The sequence below is a fragment of the Callorhinus ursinus genome, unplaced genomic scaffold, assembly GCF_003265705.2.
Source record: "Callorhinus ursinus isolate GAN/ISIS: 27379988/994484 unplaced genomic scaffold, GSC_fseal_2.0 scaffold8, whole genome shotgun sequence".
Classification (NCBI taxonomy): Eukaryota; Metazoa; Chordata; class Mammalia; order Carnivora; family Otariidae; genus Callorhinus; species Callorhinus ursinus.
In genome coordinates this window covers 41564810-41583576 of record NW_027397070.1, presented here as the reverse complement: position 1 = coordinate 41583576, position 18767 = coordinate 41564810, and the positions used below count along the sequence as shown (strand labels likewise).

General features: G+C 51.8%; 1 protein-coding gene and 1 long non-coding RNA gene across 2 annotated transcripts; one reads left to right on the top strand and one right to left on the bottom strand.

Moving 5' to 3' along the window:
- Positions 1-714: 714 nt before the first annotated feature.
- On the bottom strand, positions 715-10368 carry LOC141373268 (uncharacterized). The gene is made up of 3 exons (XR_012379051.1): positions 10217-10368; positions 9011-9763; positions 715-2456 (listed from the first exon to the last, which is right to left on the bottom strand). It is a non-coding gene; the product is annotated as an uncharacterized lncRNA (long non-coding RNA).
- A 1811-nt stretch (positions 10369-12179) lies between these two features.
- On the top strand, positions 12180-17644 carry ZFP36L1 (ZFP36 ring finger protein like 1). Its single transcript, XM_025869814.2, has 2 exons — positions 12180-12426; positions 14831-17644. The coding sequence occupies exons 1-2, from the start codon at positions 12370-12372 to the stop codon at positions 15788-15790; spliced, it is 1017 nt and encodes a 338-aa protein (XP_025725599.1). The 5' UTR covers positions 12180-12369; the 3' UTR covers positions 15791-17644.
- Positions 17645-18767: the final 1123 nt, after the last annotated feature.

The window sequence follows — 18767 nt, the reverse complement described above, 5'->3', positions numbered from 1 at the left end:
GGGGGGGCGGCGGCGGCGGCTGGGGGACAGGGCTCCTCTTCCCCCAGCTCAAGGGCTCACATCAGCTGCCAGGCCAGGGCTGAGGGCCGGGGCAGATGGTGTTTCCTCCACGGTGTGTGGGCCTGGGCCCCACCGCTCAGGGAGGCGGTGGAATCCTTCCTTCTCTGAGTGCACAGGTGGGGGATTCACCAGCTTCCACCGTAAAGGCCGGCGCTCAGGGGAGGTGCGTGCCCTGGGAATGTATTCCTCGCAAAGCTCTGGGCTGTGGGTGGGAGGACTTGCAGCCTTAGGGGGCTGCCTCCTGGGGGAGTCTTGGTGTCCTCTGAGAGTCGCTCTCTGGCTGAAGACCTGAGGCGTTTTCCCGGCAGAAGGCCCTTCCCTCCCAACGCCCCCAGCCCAGCCAGCGGGTGTTGTTAGGGCACAAGGAGAATGCAGGTGGTGGCTGATCATTTCAAGGTGACTTAAAGGTGGCCACTGAGGAGCAACACAGAGCCCACCTGTGGGAGGCCCTGAGGGTCAGCCCCATACTGATAGAAGCAGGTGGCACTTCTCGAAGGGTGCAGTGGCAGAGAAACCCTAGAAGTCGCCGCCGCGCCCCTCCTGTGTGGAGTGACGGGGGCGGGGGGAGAGGCGCGTCCTGGCTCTGCTCCCCAGCTGTCTGAGGCAGATCGACTGGAGTCCATCTGGCTGTCCCCCCCCCCCCCCCCCCCCCGACCCCCGCCTGCCTCCCACCCTGGGACGTCGGTGCCACTGGGGCCTGGCTGAGCTCTGGGTGGGCCTAGATGAGGAGCGGCTGGGTCGATGCGCACCCGGGGCTGCGCTGCATCCCCGGGGTGCCGGGGCCCAAGAGCACCAGCTGGGTGTCCATCGGGCTGCTCCGTCTTCTCCTGGGCCCTGTGGTGATGGCGGCCGCGTGCTGCCCCGCAAGTGCCACCAAGGGCTCCCTCGCCTTCTCCATGCCTTGCTCGCCTGCCAGGTCCCCTCCGTTCCTCATCATCTTCATCAATGTCCAACGTTCCTGCTACTTCAGAAAAATGGCCTTGATTATATAGAAGCTGGAGAAAGATCTTTGCTCATCTTGTATTTTGCTTCTGTTTTCTAAGCCTTCAGCCCTAAAGTCCAACTCTTGGGGTCCAGCATCCTTTCAGACTCTAGAACCAGAAGCCCCAGGAACCCACAAGTCCTCACTCGTGGGCCCTGTGGAGCTGCCATGTCTCCAGTTGAGGGCAGAGCCTCCTTCCCTGCAGAGAGGCCTAGCCTAATCCGGAGGAACGTTTAGGGGACTTAGGGGAAGGATGGTGAACTTTCTTCTAAGTTCTCCTCTCAACTCTGGCCGGAAGGCTGGGGGCAAAGACAGGCCTCTTTGATGTAGGAATTCGGGGTGGGGGGTAGGATCCTAGCAGCCTCTCGCCCTTCCCACCTGAGCCCGAAGAGCAGGCTCCTTACACCCTGCGGCCTCAGTGCACCTCGTTCCTGCCACCTCCCTCTGCCTTCCCTCTTCCCACATACCACGTTGTATAAATATTTACACCCCCAGGCTGGCAGGAATCTTTCCCTAGCCACTTCCACGGTCTCTGGGAGAGCTTGTTCTCTCCCTGAACAGCTGCAGCAGATCTGGTTGCCTTTGGTCAGATGAGGGCAGGCCTGGGTTTGGGGGGCCCGTGGCCCCCGCAGGGTGGAGGGTGCAGTTGGCAGGAGAAATTCAGCTCGGAAGAAGTCACAGGGCTGTGGCAGAAATCCATCCTCTCTCTGGCTGCCTGTGTGATGAGCCTCCAAGAGTTGTCTGATCCCTGCTCTGGCTGGGGAGGTGGGTCCTGCTTCTCAAAGGAACAGCTCCCCTGGGTGGGGTTGGTCCCTTTCTGGGCTGGGCACTGGGGGAGAGGTCTGGAGGATAATTCCAAAGCAAACTGGCTGGGGGCTAGGACAAAAGAGAAACTTAGTTTACTCGTGAGCACGTTACAGCTTATAAGTATGTCTGTGGCCTTCATTCTCTCTGAAGCAACCACCCCAGTTAGGAGCAAGAATCCCCTAGAGAATCTTCATGTCAGGCCTCTCCGGGCCTCCTGCCCCAGGCCACCTTCCCTCCCACCAGTCCCTGTTCAGTCCTTCTACCTGGGGGCTGGGGAGCAGAGAGGACGATGCTCCTTTCCGCATCCTCCCTGGTGACCCCGGAACAGGAGTTTGCCAAGGAACGAGACTGTGTGTGGTACTTCTCCATAGTCTCATGTAATTATTTGAGTCACAAGCCCAGCAGATTTTTTAGCTTCCTTGTGTGTGTCTTCTCTTTCTGTCCTCGGAGAGCAGGCTGCATAGCAGCAAGTTCCGCGACACAGGGCCCCATCTTTCTCTGGTCCTTTCGGGTTCAGTGGGTACCTCTGAGAGCCAGTCGGTGGACACAGAGCTCACCTCCCCTTCCTGTGCCTCAGTTTCTCCCACATTTGTGGGAGGTGATTAACCTGTGTTCCATAAAGCATTCCAAATTCAGCACAAGAACAGGTTTTTAAGAAGCAACATAGTGGTTTCATTTAACCCCCTTTTCTACGTATGGGGGTGTGTGTGACACGAGAGACCGTTCAGGTATCAGGCAGAGAAAAATGTGTGTTTGGTGCTTGGGGGAGGCTGAGGAGAAGGAAGACAGGATTGAAAAGGCCCGGATTTCATACCCAAGAACTCCCCACATTTAAACAGTAGAGCCACTGAGGATGGGGGTGTGTGGGATTGGGCAGGGGGTGCTGATGGGGCCAGGGAGAAAGGTACCCACACTTTGTGCCAGAAAGCAAACAACCAGGTTGGATCTCTCACTCTCTTGGAGGGCTCAGACCCCTTCTGGGAATGGGAGAAGAGCAGAGGTCAGAGGTGCCTGGATGAGACAGCTTGGTGTTCAGTGGGTAGAGAGCCCCCCTAAGGTGCGGTGGGAGGGGGCTGGGTTTGGCCTGCTGGGAAGGCACAGGGAGGAAGGTGGGGCAGCACAGCTCAGAAGCTGCGCAGCTGCGAGATATTCCTGCTTGCTGCCTGCCTGCCTGCTTCCCCGCCCCCCAAAGGTGAAACAAAACCCAAATAAAAGCCTGACCCGGCAGATATTAATACTCCAGAGCCAGGGCTGGTGTGCAAGCAGCCACCTCCCCCCCCTTGTGTTTCTATAAGCGGCTGAAATAAATTTAGCGAAACAACCCCACCCATCTGAGGGCCTAAGATTTCAGAGTAGTGTGACTCTTTCCCCTGAAAGCCCCTGTTTTTCAGAGCCGAGAGCTTTTTGTTTAAATTCTCTTTGGGAATGGAATGCTCTCAATCTGAGATAATCATGGTCCTGCAGTCACCTACTCCTCATTGACAACTACGCCTTCCACACAGTATGGCTTGCTAGAAAGCTGATCTGCAGATGGGCTCCAGCTTCAAGTAGTCAACGCGATGGGGCTAATGCCTCCTTGGATCCACCAGGGTATTTATTGTAAGATTATTCTTCACAATGTCTGAATGTTCAGGCAGGCCGCTCCGCTGTCCGTCATGAGGGCAGCGGTTATGGCTGGCTAAGTCCCTAAAGTAGAGAACCACTGACTGAGAGCCCACCGTGTGCTAGGTTCTGTTCCAGGCACCGCGGGTTGAGTTGAGAGCAGACAGAGCATACGTCCTCACGGGAAGGGAGATGTCAAAAGGTAAATGACTATAAAAAAAACCCCTTGCAACTAATGTTGTCCTTAATAGGAAAAGACTGAATGCTTTCCCCTAAGATTGGGATCAGGTGAGGGTGTCCACTCTCACTATGCCTATCCAATATTATATACCATAAGTCCTAGATGGGGCAATAAGGCAAGAAAAAGAAATGAAATGCGTGAGATTGGAAAGGAAGAAATTAAGCTGTTCCCTTTTGTGAATAACATTATTGTCTATGTTAAAAAACAAACAAACACACAGGGGTGCCTGGGTGGCTCAGTCGGTTGGGTGTCTGACTCTTGATTTCCGATCAATCATGAGATTGAGCTCTGTGCTAGGTGTGGAGCCTGCTTGAGATGCTCTCTCTCCCTCCCCCTCTGCCCCAGCCCCTGCTCACGTGCATGCTCTTGGTCTCTCTGTCTCTCTCAAAAAAACCCAAAAAAACAAAAAACCCCAACAACAACAAAACACACAAAAAACAAAACCAAAGGAGTCTACAAAAAAAAGTTTACAACTGAAGTGACTTTTGTAAGATCAAAGGATATAAGGCCAGTACACAGAAAACTGTATTCCTATAAGCTAGTAATAAAAAGTTAGAAACTGAAATTAAGAGAAATATTATAATAGTTCCTCCAAATGGGGAAATAGTAGGTATAAATCTAACAAAACATGTATAGGATTTATATGCTAAAAACTACAGAACACCAATTAAAGGAATCAAAGACCTCAATAAATAGACATACCATGTATGTGGATTAGAAGACTCCACACAGCAAAGATGTCATTTTTCCTGAATTGATCTGTAGATGTAATGCAATTCTAACAAAATTCCCAGTATGATATTTTTTTGTAGATACAGATAGACAAGCTGATTCTGATTTTTTTTTAAAGATTTTATTTATTTATTTGACACAGAGAGAGAGAGCACAAGTAGGCAGAGCGGCCGGGAGAGGGAGAGGGAGAGGCAGACTCCCTGCTGAGTGGGGAGCCCAATGCGGGGCTTGATCCCTGAATCCTGGGATCATGACCTGAGCTGAAGGCAGACACTTAACCGACTGAGCCACCCAGGTGCCCCTGATTCTGAAATTTATATGAAAAGGCAAAGTAACTAGAATAGGTGAAACAGTTTTGCAAAATAAGAATAAAGTTGGAGGAATTACACCACCTGATTTTAGGACTTACCATAAAGCTACAATAATCAAGACAGTGTAACACTGGCAAAGGAGTGAACACACACATCAAAGGAACAGAATCAAGAGACCCATATAACAATGGCAAACTGATTTTTGGACAGGCACAAACAATTCAATGGAGAAATGATAGTCTTTTAATAAACAGTGCTGGGACGGGACATGCATAGGCAAAAAAGCAAACCTCAATCTAAATTTCCCATCATATATAAAAACTAATTCCAAATAGATCATAGATCTAAGTGTAAAACAAAATTATTAAACTTTAGAAGAAGAGAGAATCTTAATGACATAGGGTCAGGCAAAGAGTCTTGGATGGGCCACTAAAAGCATCATCCACAAAAGATAAAACTGAAAAACTAAACATCAAAATGAAAAACTTCTGCTCTCCGAAAGATATTTTGCTCAGAGAATGAAAAGATAAGGTGCAGACTGAAGAAAATATTTGCAAATTACATATCCCACAAAGCAACTGGAGCCAGAATATATAAAGAACTCTCAAAACTCAACAGTAAGAAAACAAATGACCCAGTTAAAAAATGGGCAAAAGACTTGAACAGATACTTTACCAAAGAGGACACACAGACGGCAAATAAGCACATGAAAGATGTGTACATCATTAGTCATGAATGAAAGGCAAATTAATACCACTACGCACCTATTGGAACGACTAAAATAAAAAATACTGACAATTTTAAGTGTTCGTGAGGTTAAGTGATGTAGAGCAATCAGAAACTCTCATATATTACTGTTGGAGATGCATGATGGTATATCCACTCTGGGAAACAGTTTGGCAATTGCTTATAAACTTCCACATACACTTACCATTTGGCCCAGCAGTCCCACTCCTACTTACTTACCCTGGAGAAACAGGCACAGTGTTCACACAAAAATCTGCACACAAACGTTTACTGCAGCTCTATTCATAATGGCCCCAAACTGAAAATAATCCAATGTCCTTCAATAGATGAATGGATAAACAATGGTGTACCCGTACAGTGAAACAGTAGTCTTCAATAAGATGGAATGAACTACTGATACATGCGACAACATGGATAAATCTGGAAGGCATTATGTCCTGTGAAATCATACATACTATGCGATTTTACTTATATGGCGTTGCGGAAAAGATGAAATGACAGTATAGGGAACAGATCAGTGGTAGCAGACTAAAGGATGGGGAAGGGCCTGACTACAAGGGGGTAGCATGAGAGATGTTTTGGGAGTAATGAGCTGTTCTGTTTCCTGATCATGGTGGTGGTTACATCAATCTATTGATGTTAAAAGTCTGTACACCAAATATAGGTCAATTTTTCTGTATTAAATTAAAAAGTAAAAAAAAAAATGGGGGCGCCTGGGTGGCTCAGTCGTGAAGTGTCTGCCTTCGGCTCAGGTCGTGATCCTAGGGTCCTGGGATCGAGCCCCATGTCGGGCTCCCTGCTCCGCGGGAAGCCTGCTTCTCCCTCTCCCGCTCCCCCTGCTTGTGTTCCCTCTCTCGCTGTGTCTTTCTCTGTCAAATAAATAAATAAAATCTTAAAAAAAAATGTAAAAAAAATGTTACAGGAATGAATATATACTCATAAACTGAAATAACTACTCTGGAGGAAATGAACATGGCATGAGGACATGAGAGAGAAGATAGATTCCTTGCCTTGTTGAGGGGAGCCGACTCCAAGAATGGTTGAGGAAGTGATGCTTGAGCTGGATTCTAAAGGATGATTTACAACTTACTTGGGCCAAAGGAAGGTCAATTCAGATAGAAGAAATAGCAAGTGCCAAGGCCCTGGGGCAGAAGGAAGTATTGTTCATTTTCATCTGAAACTGACCAGAGCACAGGGAATGCCCTGAGGGGTGGGAGAGGTGGTGATGGGGAGGGAGGGGTATGAAAGCCCAGGCTGGAACAGTAAGAGTCAGATTCTGCTGGACTGAGGCTATGGTTTTATTCTAAAAGGATGGGCAGCCAAGGGTTTTAGGCAAGTGTAACATAAGATCAGATCTAGGTTTTGAAAAATATCACTGGGCTGCCCTAAGGAGAGGGGTTTGAGGGAGAGTGGGGATAGAGCCTAACTAAGTACACAGGAATCTTGGAGTTGGAAAGAACCTCTAAAACTGGGTTTCCCAGTTTGGGTACTATTCACATTTTGGGCCAGATACATTTTGTTGTGGGGGCTGCTGTGTGGATGTTTAGCAGGGTATCTGAACTCTACTTTCTAGATGCCAATAGCATTGACCTTCCTTCCCCCAATAGTGACAACCAAAAGTGTATCTAGACACTGCGAAACGTTTACTGGGGGGTGAAATCCTGCCTGGTTGAGAACTACTGCTCTAAAATAAACAAATCCAGTGTTTCTGGCTTCATAATAGAATCATCTGGGGAGCTTTGAAGATACAGATGCTGGGCCTCACCCTAGACCAACTGAAGTGGAATTTTTGGAGGTGGGGTGGGATGGGGTGGGACAGGGCATCTGTATAGTTTTAAAACCTCCCCAGATAATTCTGCTCAGGGTGATGGTTGAGCACCACCTGTCCAGCCCAACGCTCTCCATCTACAGAGCAGAACAGGGAAGGCCAAAGTAGAGAATGACCTACTGAACTAGAAGCAAAGGAGCTCTAGAATCCAGAGTCCTGACTCCTAGACCAGTGCTCATTCCATTAGACTCTGTCACCTCTCAACAGCTGCACAGAACATGCCCTGGGTGAGCTGCGGAAACCCAGCCTCCCTGAATGACCAGCTCTGGCCTTCTGAGCCTCCCAGGGCTAATACTGCCATCTCCCCTTGTGGCAGAGCCCAAGCCCTCCCTTTCTGCCACTGCTGGAACCTCTGTGGTCCTTTTATTCCCAATGCCAAATGTAGGGTAACCAACATGTCCAAGTGGTTGCAACGGCAAGGTTCAGTAATGACTGAAAAAATGTATTATGTATTGCATACCTACTCAGGACCTACTCCTGAGGCCCAGGTAATAGAGCTGCCCTCATCCTCAAGGAGTTCCTAGTCCAGTGGGAATAAACAGGTAATTCCCATAAAATGCAGCAGAAGGCTGGAGTGCTGTAGGCTGCAGTGGCACGGCTGGGAGAGAGGCGGTTTGCCTGCTCAGGGAGCTGCCTGAAATCCCCACAGAAGAACCTCTTGAGCAAAGCCCCAGGGAGGGGTGTGCAGCAACCACCAGCAGCTGCTATAGCAGTTTGGGAGTGACTGGAGGGCAAGGGGCTGTCTGAGCTAAGCACTGGCTGGAAGAGTTTAACCCTCCCCACCATCCCAGAGGCTAAGGGACCTGCTCGAGGTTGTGCAACTGGTGACTCGCTGGCAGAATTGGGCTTCCCATCAAAGTTTAGGTGGCTCAAAACTCAGCAGCTTTCTTGTGTCCCTAGGCAGGCCCAGGCAAGAAAGGAGGAGGTGAAGCAGTGGTCAAAGGTGTTAGCTGACCACTTCATGGATGTTTATACTGAAGAATCCTTTTGCAAAGTGAATACTCCCCCAAAGGTGCTTTGTGGTGTAATAAGGACCCCAAGAATGGTTTAGTTTACATACAATGGCTAGGCAGATAAAAGGGTTCTGCTGGGCTTGAAACTAAGCACTTTATCGGCCAGTTTTAGGCAGGACTATTATCCATATTCTAGAGATGAGAAAACAGAGGCTTTGGTCAGGGTCTTGAAAAGTCACACAGCTAGAAAATGGCAGAGCCAAGATTTGGATCCAGATGGCCCAACTTCAAAGTCTTGGACCAATGATTCCCAAACCCCTAACATCTGAGTCACTAGCAGGAAATTACTAAAAATGCAGATTCCTGATCCCACCTCAAAGCATCTGATTCACTGGGCCTGGGTCCAAGGAGAGGAATATGCATTCCACGGGCACTACAGGTGAACTCTAAACCAGGCTAACTCTCAGGCCGCACTTGTCCCTACCTCCCTCTCCTCTAATCCAGAGACCTTACAGCTGTCCCAGGGTCTCAGGTAGAAGAATTTGGGGGGTGGGGGGGGCAGGGCGAGACCCAATCCAAAGAATTTGGGGGTTTATGCAAATGACCTGAAGCCAAAGGGCTCTGGAATGGCAGGTCCTGTATTGCAACCAGGGCCAGGAGGGGATCCCAGGGAGGGGTGCCTTGGAGCGTGCTGGTGACGGTGATCAAGGCCGGGCCGACTAGGGGCTCGGCACCCCACTCTCTAACCTGCTGCGAGGTGCGCCCACGGTCCAGACTGGCCCATGAATATGTCTGTCGCGCTCCCCTAATTCCGAGGACTTTCACTTTCTTCCTTGAACAAAACCTAACACCCCCCAAGCCAAAAATACCTGGTTAGCCCCTCCTCGAGAGGGTATCGGCTCCAAGGGAGCAGGGAGGGCCCGAAGTCGGGCCTTAGACTGGGGACCCGGCCGATCGCCTCCCGGTCGGAAGCGGCAGTGCAGGTGAAGGGGCGGCTTCTCCCGACCCGGCGCGAGTTAGGAACCCGAGCGCCGACTGCCTGGCGAAGGAGGCGGGGAGGGCGGCGCATGGCTTTTGCCCGGCTTCCTGCCGTGGCCGGGGCTCGAGGCCATCCCCGTCGCCATCGGGCACCTGCAGAGCACGTCCGGTCGAGGCGCGCCGGCTCGGGCCCCCGGACTCCCAGCCCTCCTCGGCCCGGCTGGACGCGGCTCCCCGGCCCGCCGGGTCAGCGAAGGGTTAAGGAGGCTCGCTCCCTCCCCCCAGCTCCCTCACCCTTGGAAAGTCCCCGAAATGACGTTTCAACCCGACAATTAAAAAAGAGTTTAATTATAGAGACAGGCTCTGGGAGCTGGAACAAACTCGGTGGGTCGGCGGGGCCGGTAAACAACTCCGGAGCGAGCGGGCCAGGCCGCCGCCCCGCGGAGCCCTCGCCCCGGGAGCGGGGGAGGGGAGCAGCGGCCGGGAGTTGGAAAAGCGGAGGAAATTCGAGGAATCGGCGTTCTTTTGGGGGGGGGGGGGAGAAAAAGAAAAAAAGCATTTTTAGCTAGCCTGCGGCGCCGGGGCCGCGTGACGGTACTTCTGGCCGGTCCTGCAGCCGCGGGGGGACAGCGGGTGCGGGCCGGGCCTGGGGCCGGGAAGGCGGCCCCACCCGCTCGGGGGCCCCCTTCTCCCTCGCTTCTCCACCCCTCCTCCGTCTCCCCAGCAGAGCTTCGCGAACCATCCAGAGTTAAAGACCAATGGGCCTTTTTTGGTGGTGGAGGGGGAGGGAGATAAAAAGACGAAATAGCTTCACATCAGGACGCAGACTAATCTTGTGGTTTTAACGCGCAGCCTGCTCTGTCCTGAAATCTGGAACTCATTACCTCATCACCAAGAAACTGCACGAGCCCCCCCCACCCCTTCTTGGAGCTGGGGAAAGGAGCGAGCAAACACCCCTTTAAGAAAGAAACCTACACTTGTATGATTTAAATTAAGGTGGATGGAAGTTATTTCCCTTTATGGCGCTTGCCAGATTTCATGAAAAGCTGAAAAATGGGATGGGGGGGGAGCAACAGGAGGCTGGACGGCAGCAGAAGGAAAGGCAAGGGGCAGCAGCCGGGTTAAAAACGGGGGCCATCATTTTAAGTCTGAGGGGCCAAATAAAAGCAGATCGGGCTGAGATCACGTAGATTCATGGCTGCAGCAAAAGTTGTGTGTTTCGCAAAGATGAAAAACAACCGGTTCCTTTCGTTGTGATTTGGAAGGTTTCCCTGGGTCTGCTCGGAGGTTGACGAACACATCAGAAATGTAATAAAAATGCGTGTGTGTGTGGGTGGGTGGGTGGGTGGGTGGTGGTGGTGAGAGCGCGACTGGAGCGCTCTGCTCCGCCCGCCCTGTCCTTTCCAAAGAAACGTGCTCATAATGGGGTGACCTAATTACATCGCAATGGAACCCGCTCTTAGCCACTCAGCGCTCGGGGTTTCATAACAGACCCGGCGGCTTCGAGTGCTGGGAAGAAACGTGCGAGGGCCGAGGAGGCGGCCAGGCACGCGGGGAAATAGGAAAGAAACACAGCCCCGCGATTTCCGCCTGGGTCTTCGCTCCAGCACCCGGGGGACCGTGGGCGACACATTAACAACTTTTTATTCGGGTGGATGGAGAGGCATCCGAACCTAACAGTAAATATATAACAGTCTTAAAAGGAGTAATCTATTGGGGGGGGGGCTTTCGGTTTCGAGGGTCCCATACCCTCCTCCCCCCATCCCGCCAAAACAGCACAGCGTGACAAGCCATATGTTCCGTTCCCGTGGGGGCGGGGGAGAAGCAACAAAAAGTTAAAAGTGTCGCCTCCCCCATTTCTTTACCTTCATTCTTGCCAAAGTAACTTTTTTTCATTGTTCAAGCGTCTAGGGGTGTGTGTGTGCCCCCTAGTTCAGAGCGCGCGTGGAAAGTTGTGCGTTAATGATTTTTTTTTAATTCGGCGGGGGGGGGGGCAGACTGGAAAGGGCATTCATAAGGGTTCGAGTTTTCTTTATGAAAAACTTTAAGGTTGGACGCATGAAATAAATCCCACTCCGAGGCCTGTTAAACAAGTAATCGGCCCGGGCGGTGGTCTTTTCCGCGCCCCCCCCCCCCCGGCCCCCGCCGTCCGGCTGCAAAGCGCAGGAGAGTGTAGACGCGTGCGGCGCGCGAAATCGTGCTGCGCTCGCCCCGCCGGGCCGGGTCATCCCCGGAGAAAAAGTCTCCCTAGTTTCCCCCACCACTCTACCTCCGCCACGTCCTGCTGAAAAAAACAAAACAAAAACCCGAAACCCCTAGACCTGAATGCTTTGTGCGTCCCAAATTCCCGATCTCTTGGCCCTGCCCGGTTGCGGAAGGCAGCCGAATGAGGACGAGAACTCGGGAAAAGAGTAAGTTGTGGGGGGCACTTGGAGAAGTTTCAGGGGGAGATCTGCTCAAGATGGAAACCGCAGCCCGGGCGCTAAGGACCGGCTTCTGCTCCCGCTTGCAAAAAGAGAAAGTCGAGCCGGCCTTCCTGCCCGACAAAAAAACAACAACACAACAACAAGAACCCCGAAGAGGGTGGAATGAGTGATGTCACAGAGCCGCGCTCGCAGCCTGACAAAGGGGGGGCGCGCCCCTCCCCCTCGCGCCGCTCGGCCCCAGAGAGGGGCGCCCCAAGCGCCGGGTAGCCGAGCGAGCGGACTCGAAACTTTTCCTCTTTAAGAAAAAAAAGTTGTGCGCGGCTCCCAGTTGGGTTTTTTTTTTTTTTCTTCTTCTTCGGCTTCTTTCCTCGTTTCCCCTCCCCCCTCTTCCTTTTGAAAGTTTCTTTTTTTTTTCCCCCCGGAGTTTGACCGCATGGCTGATTCAACTTCAGTGTCAATCAACTTTTTTTCCCTCCTCTTCCTCATTTAAATAAGTTTAAAGCTCCTCCTCCCCCAGCCCACCAAATCTGAACTTTATAAATTGGGCTTCGCGCGCCGCGGTCGAGGAGAGTCAGAAAGGCGAGGGGCGCCGGGAGCAGGCGTGTGGGACTCCAGACCGGAGAGCCGGAGGCTGCGCCTTCCCCGCACCGAGACCTTCGCGACACACCAGATCCCCATCCCTGCCCCGTGCGAGCGCCCAGGATGACCACCACCCTCGTGTCTGCCACCATCTTCGACTTGAGCGAAGTTTTATGCAAGGTAAAGTGGGGCGGAGGGTTTGCTTCTCAAAGTTTTCTTTTTCCTTTTTTGCCTAAAGAAAGAACCCCCAAAAGTTCAGGTCTTGGGAAGCAGGGAGGAGAGGAGGCTAGGCGAGATGGGTCTTTTTTCTGCCTCATTTCCCCCCCAGTTTAAAGGAATTTGGCGCTCTCCGCCCTGAGTTTCAACAGGTCCTCGCGGCGACTGCATAGGCATTTGGAGACCAGAGTTTTGGGGGGCGAAGTTTTAGCGGCGGGGCTGCCCTGGGGACACGGGGCATTGGTGGACTGGGGCAGTTTTGTGGTGGTTCTGTCGTCCCTAATGTGCTGCTTGAGCCCGGTTTCGCTGATCTGCTAGGGCTGCCCGGTGCGCGCTCCGGGTCTTCCGCCGCCGGGAGGGGTTCGAGTCTCTCCAGCCACACCGCCAGCCTGTGGGATCAGCAGGGGCTCCCCTTGGGGAAGTTGAGTCTCGGGAGGACGCTTTGCTGGGAGATTTCTTCCTCTGATGTGGAAGGGCTGGGAATCTGCGAGAAAAAGGCCAAGAGTTGTGATTCAAAAGGATGTTGCAAAAGGGTTTGCAGTGGAGCTTCCTTCTGTGATAGCCTACAGTGCTGCAAACTTTGGGGTGAAAATGGGACTAGGGTTGACCCCTTTACCTGTTTTCCGAGGGGGTGGGGGGACTCGACAACAAAATGCCGGCCTGAGCTCAAGGGGCTCTGTGAGGAAGGATTTAATGGGGCCTCCTTAAGTGGTGTAGCTTGCCAGCCGGTGTGGAAAAAAAGCAGGTTTTAAATACCGAATGTTCCAGGAGTGTGGTTTAGGTGTACATAGCAAAAGCCAATGGATGTTAAATTATTTTCGCTCCCTCTCCCCAGTTTGAAAGCGGGGAGCTGCTAGGCTACTTTTAATTGCTAAAGTGTTTGCCTTCTTTTAAACACGTTGGGTCATGTCGCTTTCTTTTCTCAGCTTGCTTCTCCAGTCGGCCCAGCTTCCAGGGCCCCAGGGCTGCAGGGCTGGGGTGCAGGGAGGCCGAGGAGCTGAAGAGCAACATCAAAAAAAGTTTGAATTTCAGCTTCCTTCCCTCCTTGCGCCTTCCCAGACTCCTGTTGCCCTGGCGGCTCCCTGAGCTCTCCTGCACTTTTCCTTCTCTTCCTGGCTTTCTCGCTCTTTGATCTATTTCTCTTTTTCTCGCCCTCTGCACATCCCCCCTCCCCCACAGGACTTTTTAAATGAACCTTATTGTTGGGAACCGGCTCTCAACTTGGTTCCTGTAATCCGCTCCGTGGGGTGGTTGCTGTTACAGATTCCCGATCCCCTGCAGCTGATCCTAAGGGACCAACTTTAGAATTTGCACAATGACACCCACATGGGCTGAGAGCCAACTCCCAGGTCCCTGGCTTGCACCCTTTCCAAACCTTGGGTACAGATTGGGCAGGTGACCAGGGGCCCATTGGAACAGAAACCTGTTTGTGGTGGCTCTGCTTCCCTCCCCCCAAATCCACTATTGACTGGGAGGCGGGTGGGGGGATTTGGTGCCTTCCTTTTCCTTCCCACCTGCAGCTTTGCGTTAAAGATTAAACACTGGCGCTCTTATCCAAGCCTGCCCTTGCAGCCAGAAGACTAACAGCAAAGGCATCTTCCCAGTGGAGGGGGTGGGGTAGGCTGAGAATGGTGGGGAGATTGTAGAAGGCACCCCTTCCCCAAGCATGGGGCGATGCATATTGTTTTTAGGAATCCCAACCTTCCTTCTCCTGGCCCTGACCCCCACCCCTGACCTAGGATTTCTCCTGCCCCCTCCCTCTCCCCCACCGCTCAGCAAGATAAAGGCAGTCTGGAAACCTGTTGCCAAAGGAAGGGAACACCTCTGAAGGAGGAAGTGGAGAGTCTTAGGGCAGGTTGTGTGTGTGTGTGTGTGTGTGTGTGTGTGTGTGTGTGTGGTTAATGAAGGCGGGACTGATTAAAAGGGAGGTACTCATAGTCTCCTGAGGTTTACCTGGTTTTGTTAGGCGGAAGGGGAATCTGGAGAAGTCTTGAGTTGTGTGAGATATTTTGAGCTGAGGAATCTATTTGGAAGGTACAGAAGTTAGATTTTGTGGATGAACGAGGTACCTTTGGGGACAGGATGTGGGGGCACAGTCCAGGGGTGTGCAGGGAGTAGGCTGCATGTATAACAGTTTCATACCAGGGGGGATTTTGTGGTTTCTTCTGTAGGGGGCCAAAGTAAAGCTTAGGTGACTGGTCGCAGGGGGAGGAGTGGGAGGGGCTTGCCAGGACAGAGTTAGAGATGGTTCCTTAGAGACACAAGGGGCATTTTTGCTTGTGGAGGGGCTGCCCTTAGCGGTCCCTTTCTTGGCCCTGGTGGATGGCCTTTGTCACTAACCACGCTCTCTTCCCTCCCTTCCCTCCAGGGTAACAAGATGCTCAACTACAGTACTCCCAGTGCAGGGGGCTGCCTGCTGGACAGGAAGGCGGTGGGCACCCCTGCCGGTGGGGGCTTCCCCCGGAGGCACTCAGTCACCCTGCCCAGCTCCAAGTTCCACCAGAACCAGCTCCTCAGCAGCCTCAAGGGCGAGCCGGCCCCAGCTCTGAGCTCCCGCGACAGCCGTTTCCGAGACCGCTCTTTCTCAGAAGGGGGCGAGCGGCTGCTGCCCACCCAGAAGCAGCCGGGGAGCGGCCAGGTCAACTCCAGCCGCTACAAGACGGAGCTGTGCCGGCCTTTTGAGGAGAACGGCGCCTGTAAGTACGGGGACAAGTGCCAGTTCGCGCATGGCATCCACGAGCTCCGAAGTCTGACCCGTCACCCCAAGTACAAGACGGAGCTGTGCCGCACCTTCCACACCATCGGCTTTTGCCCATATGGGCCCCGCTGCCACTTCATCCACAACGCCGAGGAGCGCCGCGCCCTGGCCGGGGCCCGGGACCTCTCCGCTGACCGTCCCCGCCTCCAGCATAGCTTTAGCTTTGCGGGGTTTCCCAGTGCCGCTGCCACCGCCGCTGCCACGGGGCTGCTGGACAGCCCCACATCCATCACCCCACCCCCCATCCTGAGCGCTGATGACCTCCTGGGCTCACCCACCCTGCCAGATGGCACCAATAACCCCTTCGCCTTCTCCAGCCAGGAGCTGGCGAGCCTCTTTGCCCCTAGCATGGGGCTGCCTGGGGGTGGCTCCCCAACCACCTTCCTCTTCCGGCCCATGTCCGAGTCCCCTCACATGTTTGACTCTCCCCCCAGCCCTCAGGATTCGCTCTCGGACCAGGAGGGCTATCTGAGCAGCTCCAGCAGTAGCCACAGTGGCTCTGATTCCCCCACCTTGGACAACTCAAGACGCCTGCCCATTTTCAGCAGACTTTCCATCTCAGATGACTAAACCAGGGTAGGGAGGGACTCCCTGCCTACTCCACCCCTCCCATCCTTACCCTCACCTCCCTACCCATATGATTCCCGACAACCCCTGCATTAACAAGGTTAAGCTCAACCCCTTTCCCCCAGAGCCTTGGAATGCCCCCTCCCTTTCCCCCCTCCTAACCGCCCCCCCCCAACATAAGGACAAGTCAATTTGTCAATAGCTTCCTCTGGCTTGAAACCCCCCCTCCTCGATTTTATAGCCCACTTACCACGCATAACAGACAAGTCCCATATTTGTCAGTAGATGCCTTCCCCCCTTCCCCCCTCCCGCCCCCGGCTTAAGCCTTAAGTGCCAAATCACAAAAGAAAAAGCAGTAACAGTTTACAGAAGCAATTTAGTGCCTTGTAATCTAACTTTGTCACTGTGACTACATTACCTCTTCAGCGCCAGAGGGCACCCGTGGGCCTCCCGGAGCCTCTGCCCATGGGGAGGGGGAGGGGACCCAGAACCAGCAGCTCCCTCCACTGGCGACCCAACTGCACCTTCCCGTATTTCAGCCTCCCACACACTTCCTCCTCCCTCTCCCCACGACCCCCACACCCCTCTTGGGAGAGTTGTTGCCAGACTCGGGTTTTTGGGGAAACCTATCTTGACATTCAAAACCTTTTTCTTCCCGACCTGAACCTCTGTTGACTAATCTTGCCTGGGTTCGTGTAGGTCTACAGGAAGGAAGACTGAAAAAGTGGATGAAGATTGTGACAGAAGTGGGACTTTGTGATTTAATTTTTTTCCTTTTTTTCTTTTTTTTTTTTTAAGTGGGGAGGATGGGGAAGCTAGATGGACTATGAGAGACTTGATTTTGGTGCTAAAGTTCCCCAGTTCATATGTGACATCTTTAAACAAAAAAATAACAAAAAAATGAGAGAAAAGCTAAAAAAAACATGTAAGGGGTGAGCAGTTAATGGTATTCATTCCACATACAATATCTGTGTAAAACGATTTCCTGTAGAAGTAGCTTTAATGGTTTTTGCTCTAGAATACCGTAGGTCTATCCTTAGAGCACTCACGCCATGCTTTTTTCCCTGGGTTTTAAACTTCATATAACTTTCAGAAATTGGAGAGCAAAAATTTTGCTTGTCACTGCACATCAATATAAAAAAGCTTATTTAACTTATCAAAACGTATTTATTGCCAAAACTATGCTTTTTTTTGTTAATTTTGTTCATATTTATCGGGATGACAAATCCATAGAATATATTCTTTTATGTTAAATTATGATCTTCATATTAATCTTAAAATTTTGTGACGTGTCTTTTCCTTTTTTTTTCCACAGTTTTAATATATTATTCTTCAACGACATTTTTTGTAACTTTACACTTTTTTTGGTTATTTTATTTTAAAAAAATGAAAAATTAATTTAAAAAAAATGCAAAAAACTGTTGGATTATTTATTTTAGAAATTTCCCCCCTTTGTGTTGGACTGCAAATTGAGTTTCTTCTTCTTTAGGCCTTTTCACAGCTAGGACTGAGAATGTATGTCAAAGTTCTGTGACAGTACAGAAGGAAAACAACTTTTATGTATGGCTTCTAAAAGGGAAAAAAAAAAAAAGAAACCCTTTGACTTCCACGTGCCCATCTCAAGACATTCCGATTGCAGATTTGAGGTTCTGGATTCCAGGTTTTGGAGTTTTCTAATGTTAATGCAAACAGAACTGGCACACACATTAAGATGAATGTAATTATTATTCCTCTTGCTGGTCACTACCGTCGCTTTCTATTTCTCTTTCTTTGTGTGAATTTATTTAAAAGAAAAAAAACTTTTTGTAACGACTATTTGCAGTTTAAAAATCAATAAACCCCGTTTTTTTCAAGAAACACGGATGGTGAAGCTGGTTTTACTTGGTTTGTGGTTTTACTTTGCCTGTAGGTTCGTCCTTTGTATAGGACGCAGGTGCTGGGGAGGAGGAGGGGCACTGGTGGTTTTTTTTCCTCCTCCCTCTGTTGGTGCCGGAAGTCTCAGCGTAGAGGGGATGGGATGGAAATTTATTGCAAAGGAGCCCGCATTTCTCTGTTATCTTCCCAGTGTGTTGGTTCTTGACAGTGGACCAGCCTTGGGCACCCGGGCAGCTTTGGAGGGACTTCAGAAAAGCTGAGGCCCATGGTTTTCCAGTCTTCTGTCCGCGGTCTTCATTCCTTTGGGTGGTGATTGGAGTGCCAAAATGGTGGAGGGGGAGCCTAGCACATGGTACTCCAGCCAGTTCGGGTTTGAGTGGGCATGATGAAGCATTGGCGGCTTGGAGAGGAGCATCTAAGATGGTCAGGGTCCCAAACCAGAGCCCTGGGGATGGGGGTGGTTCCCCCTGGAGCTGACATGCACTTCTGTATCTGGAGGGCTGTTAGGGGGACGTGGCCATTAAACCGGTCAGTCATAACAGGAAGTCCTCAGGAGTTCCCACCACCTTAGTCTCATTATGCTCCCGACGCCATGCAGAATAGGTGGGTTGTCATCTTGGGGAGAGTGGGGTCCTCTTGGCTAGAAGCACTGCAGCCAAGGCCAGATGACCACTGGGCTGGATCCTACTGAAAACCCTGAGTCTGGTTCTTGAGAGCAGTTCTTTGGGGAGGCAGGGATGGATATTGCTTTTGGAGGCTGCCTTTGGTCCCTTGCACTTGGTAAATTGTGGGGGTGGGAGGAAGTAAGTTGAATTTCCCCCTTGATTCCACCTGGCCTCTCCCAAAGGCAGTTTGGTCTGCAGCAGACATTGGCTGGGCTGTCCTTGAGGCTTGAGAAGACCTACTTTATCTACCCTGTCAACTCTTACTTCCCTGGCCAGCAGGTTCCTGCCCGGGGCGGGGGGGGGGGGGGGGGGGGGGAGGCAGATGCACGAGGGAGAAAAAGGGATAACTACCTTTCCTAGGGCAGGGGCTGCTGGTGGAGGTAGGGGAAAAGCACCCATCCTTGGGACTGGAGTGAACCTAGGCTCGTTGTCCCTGAAGG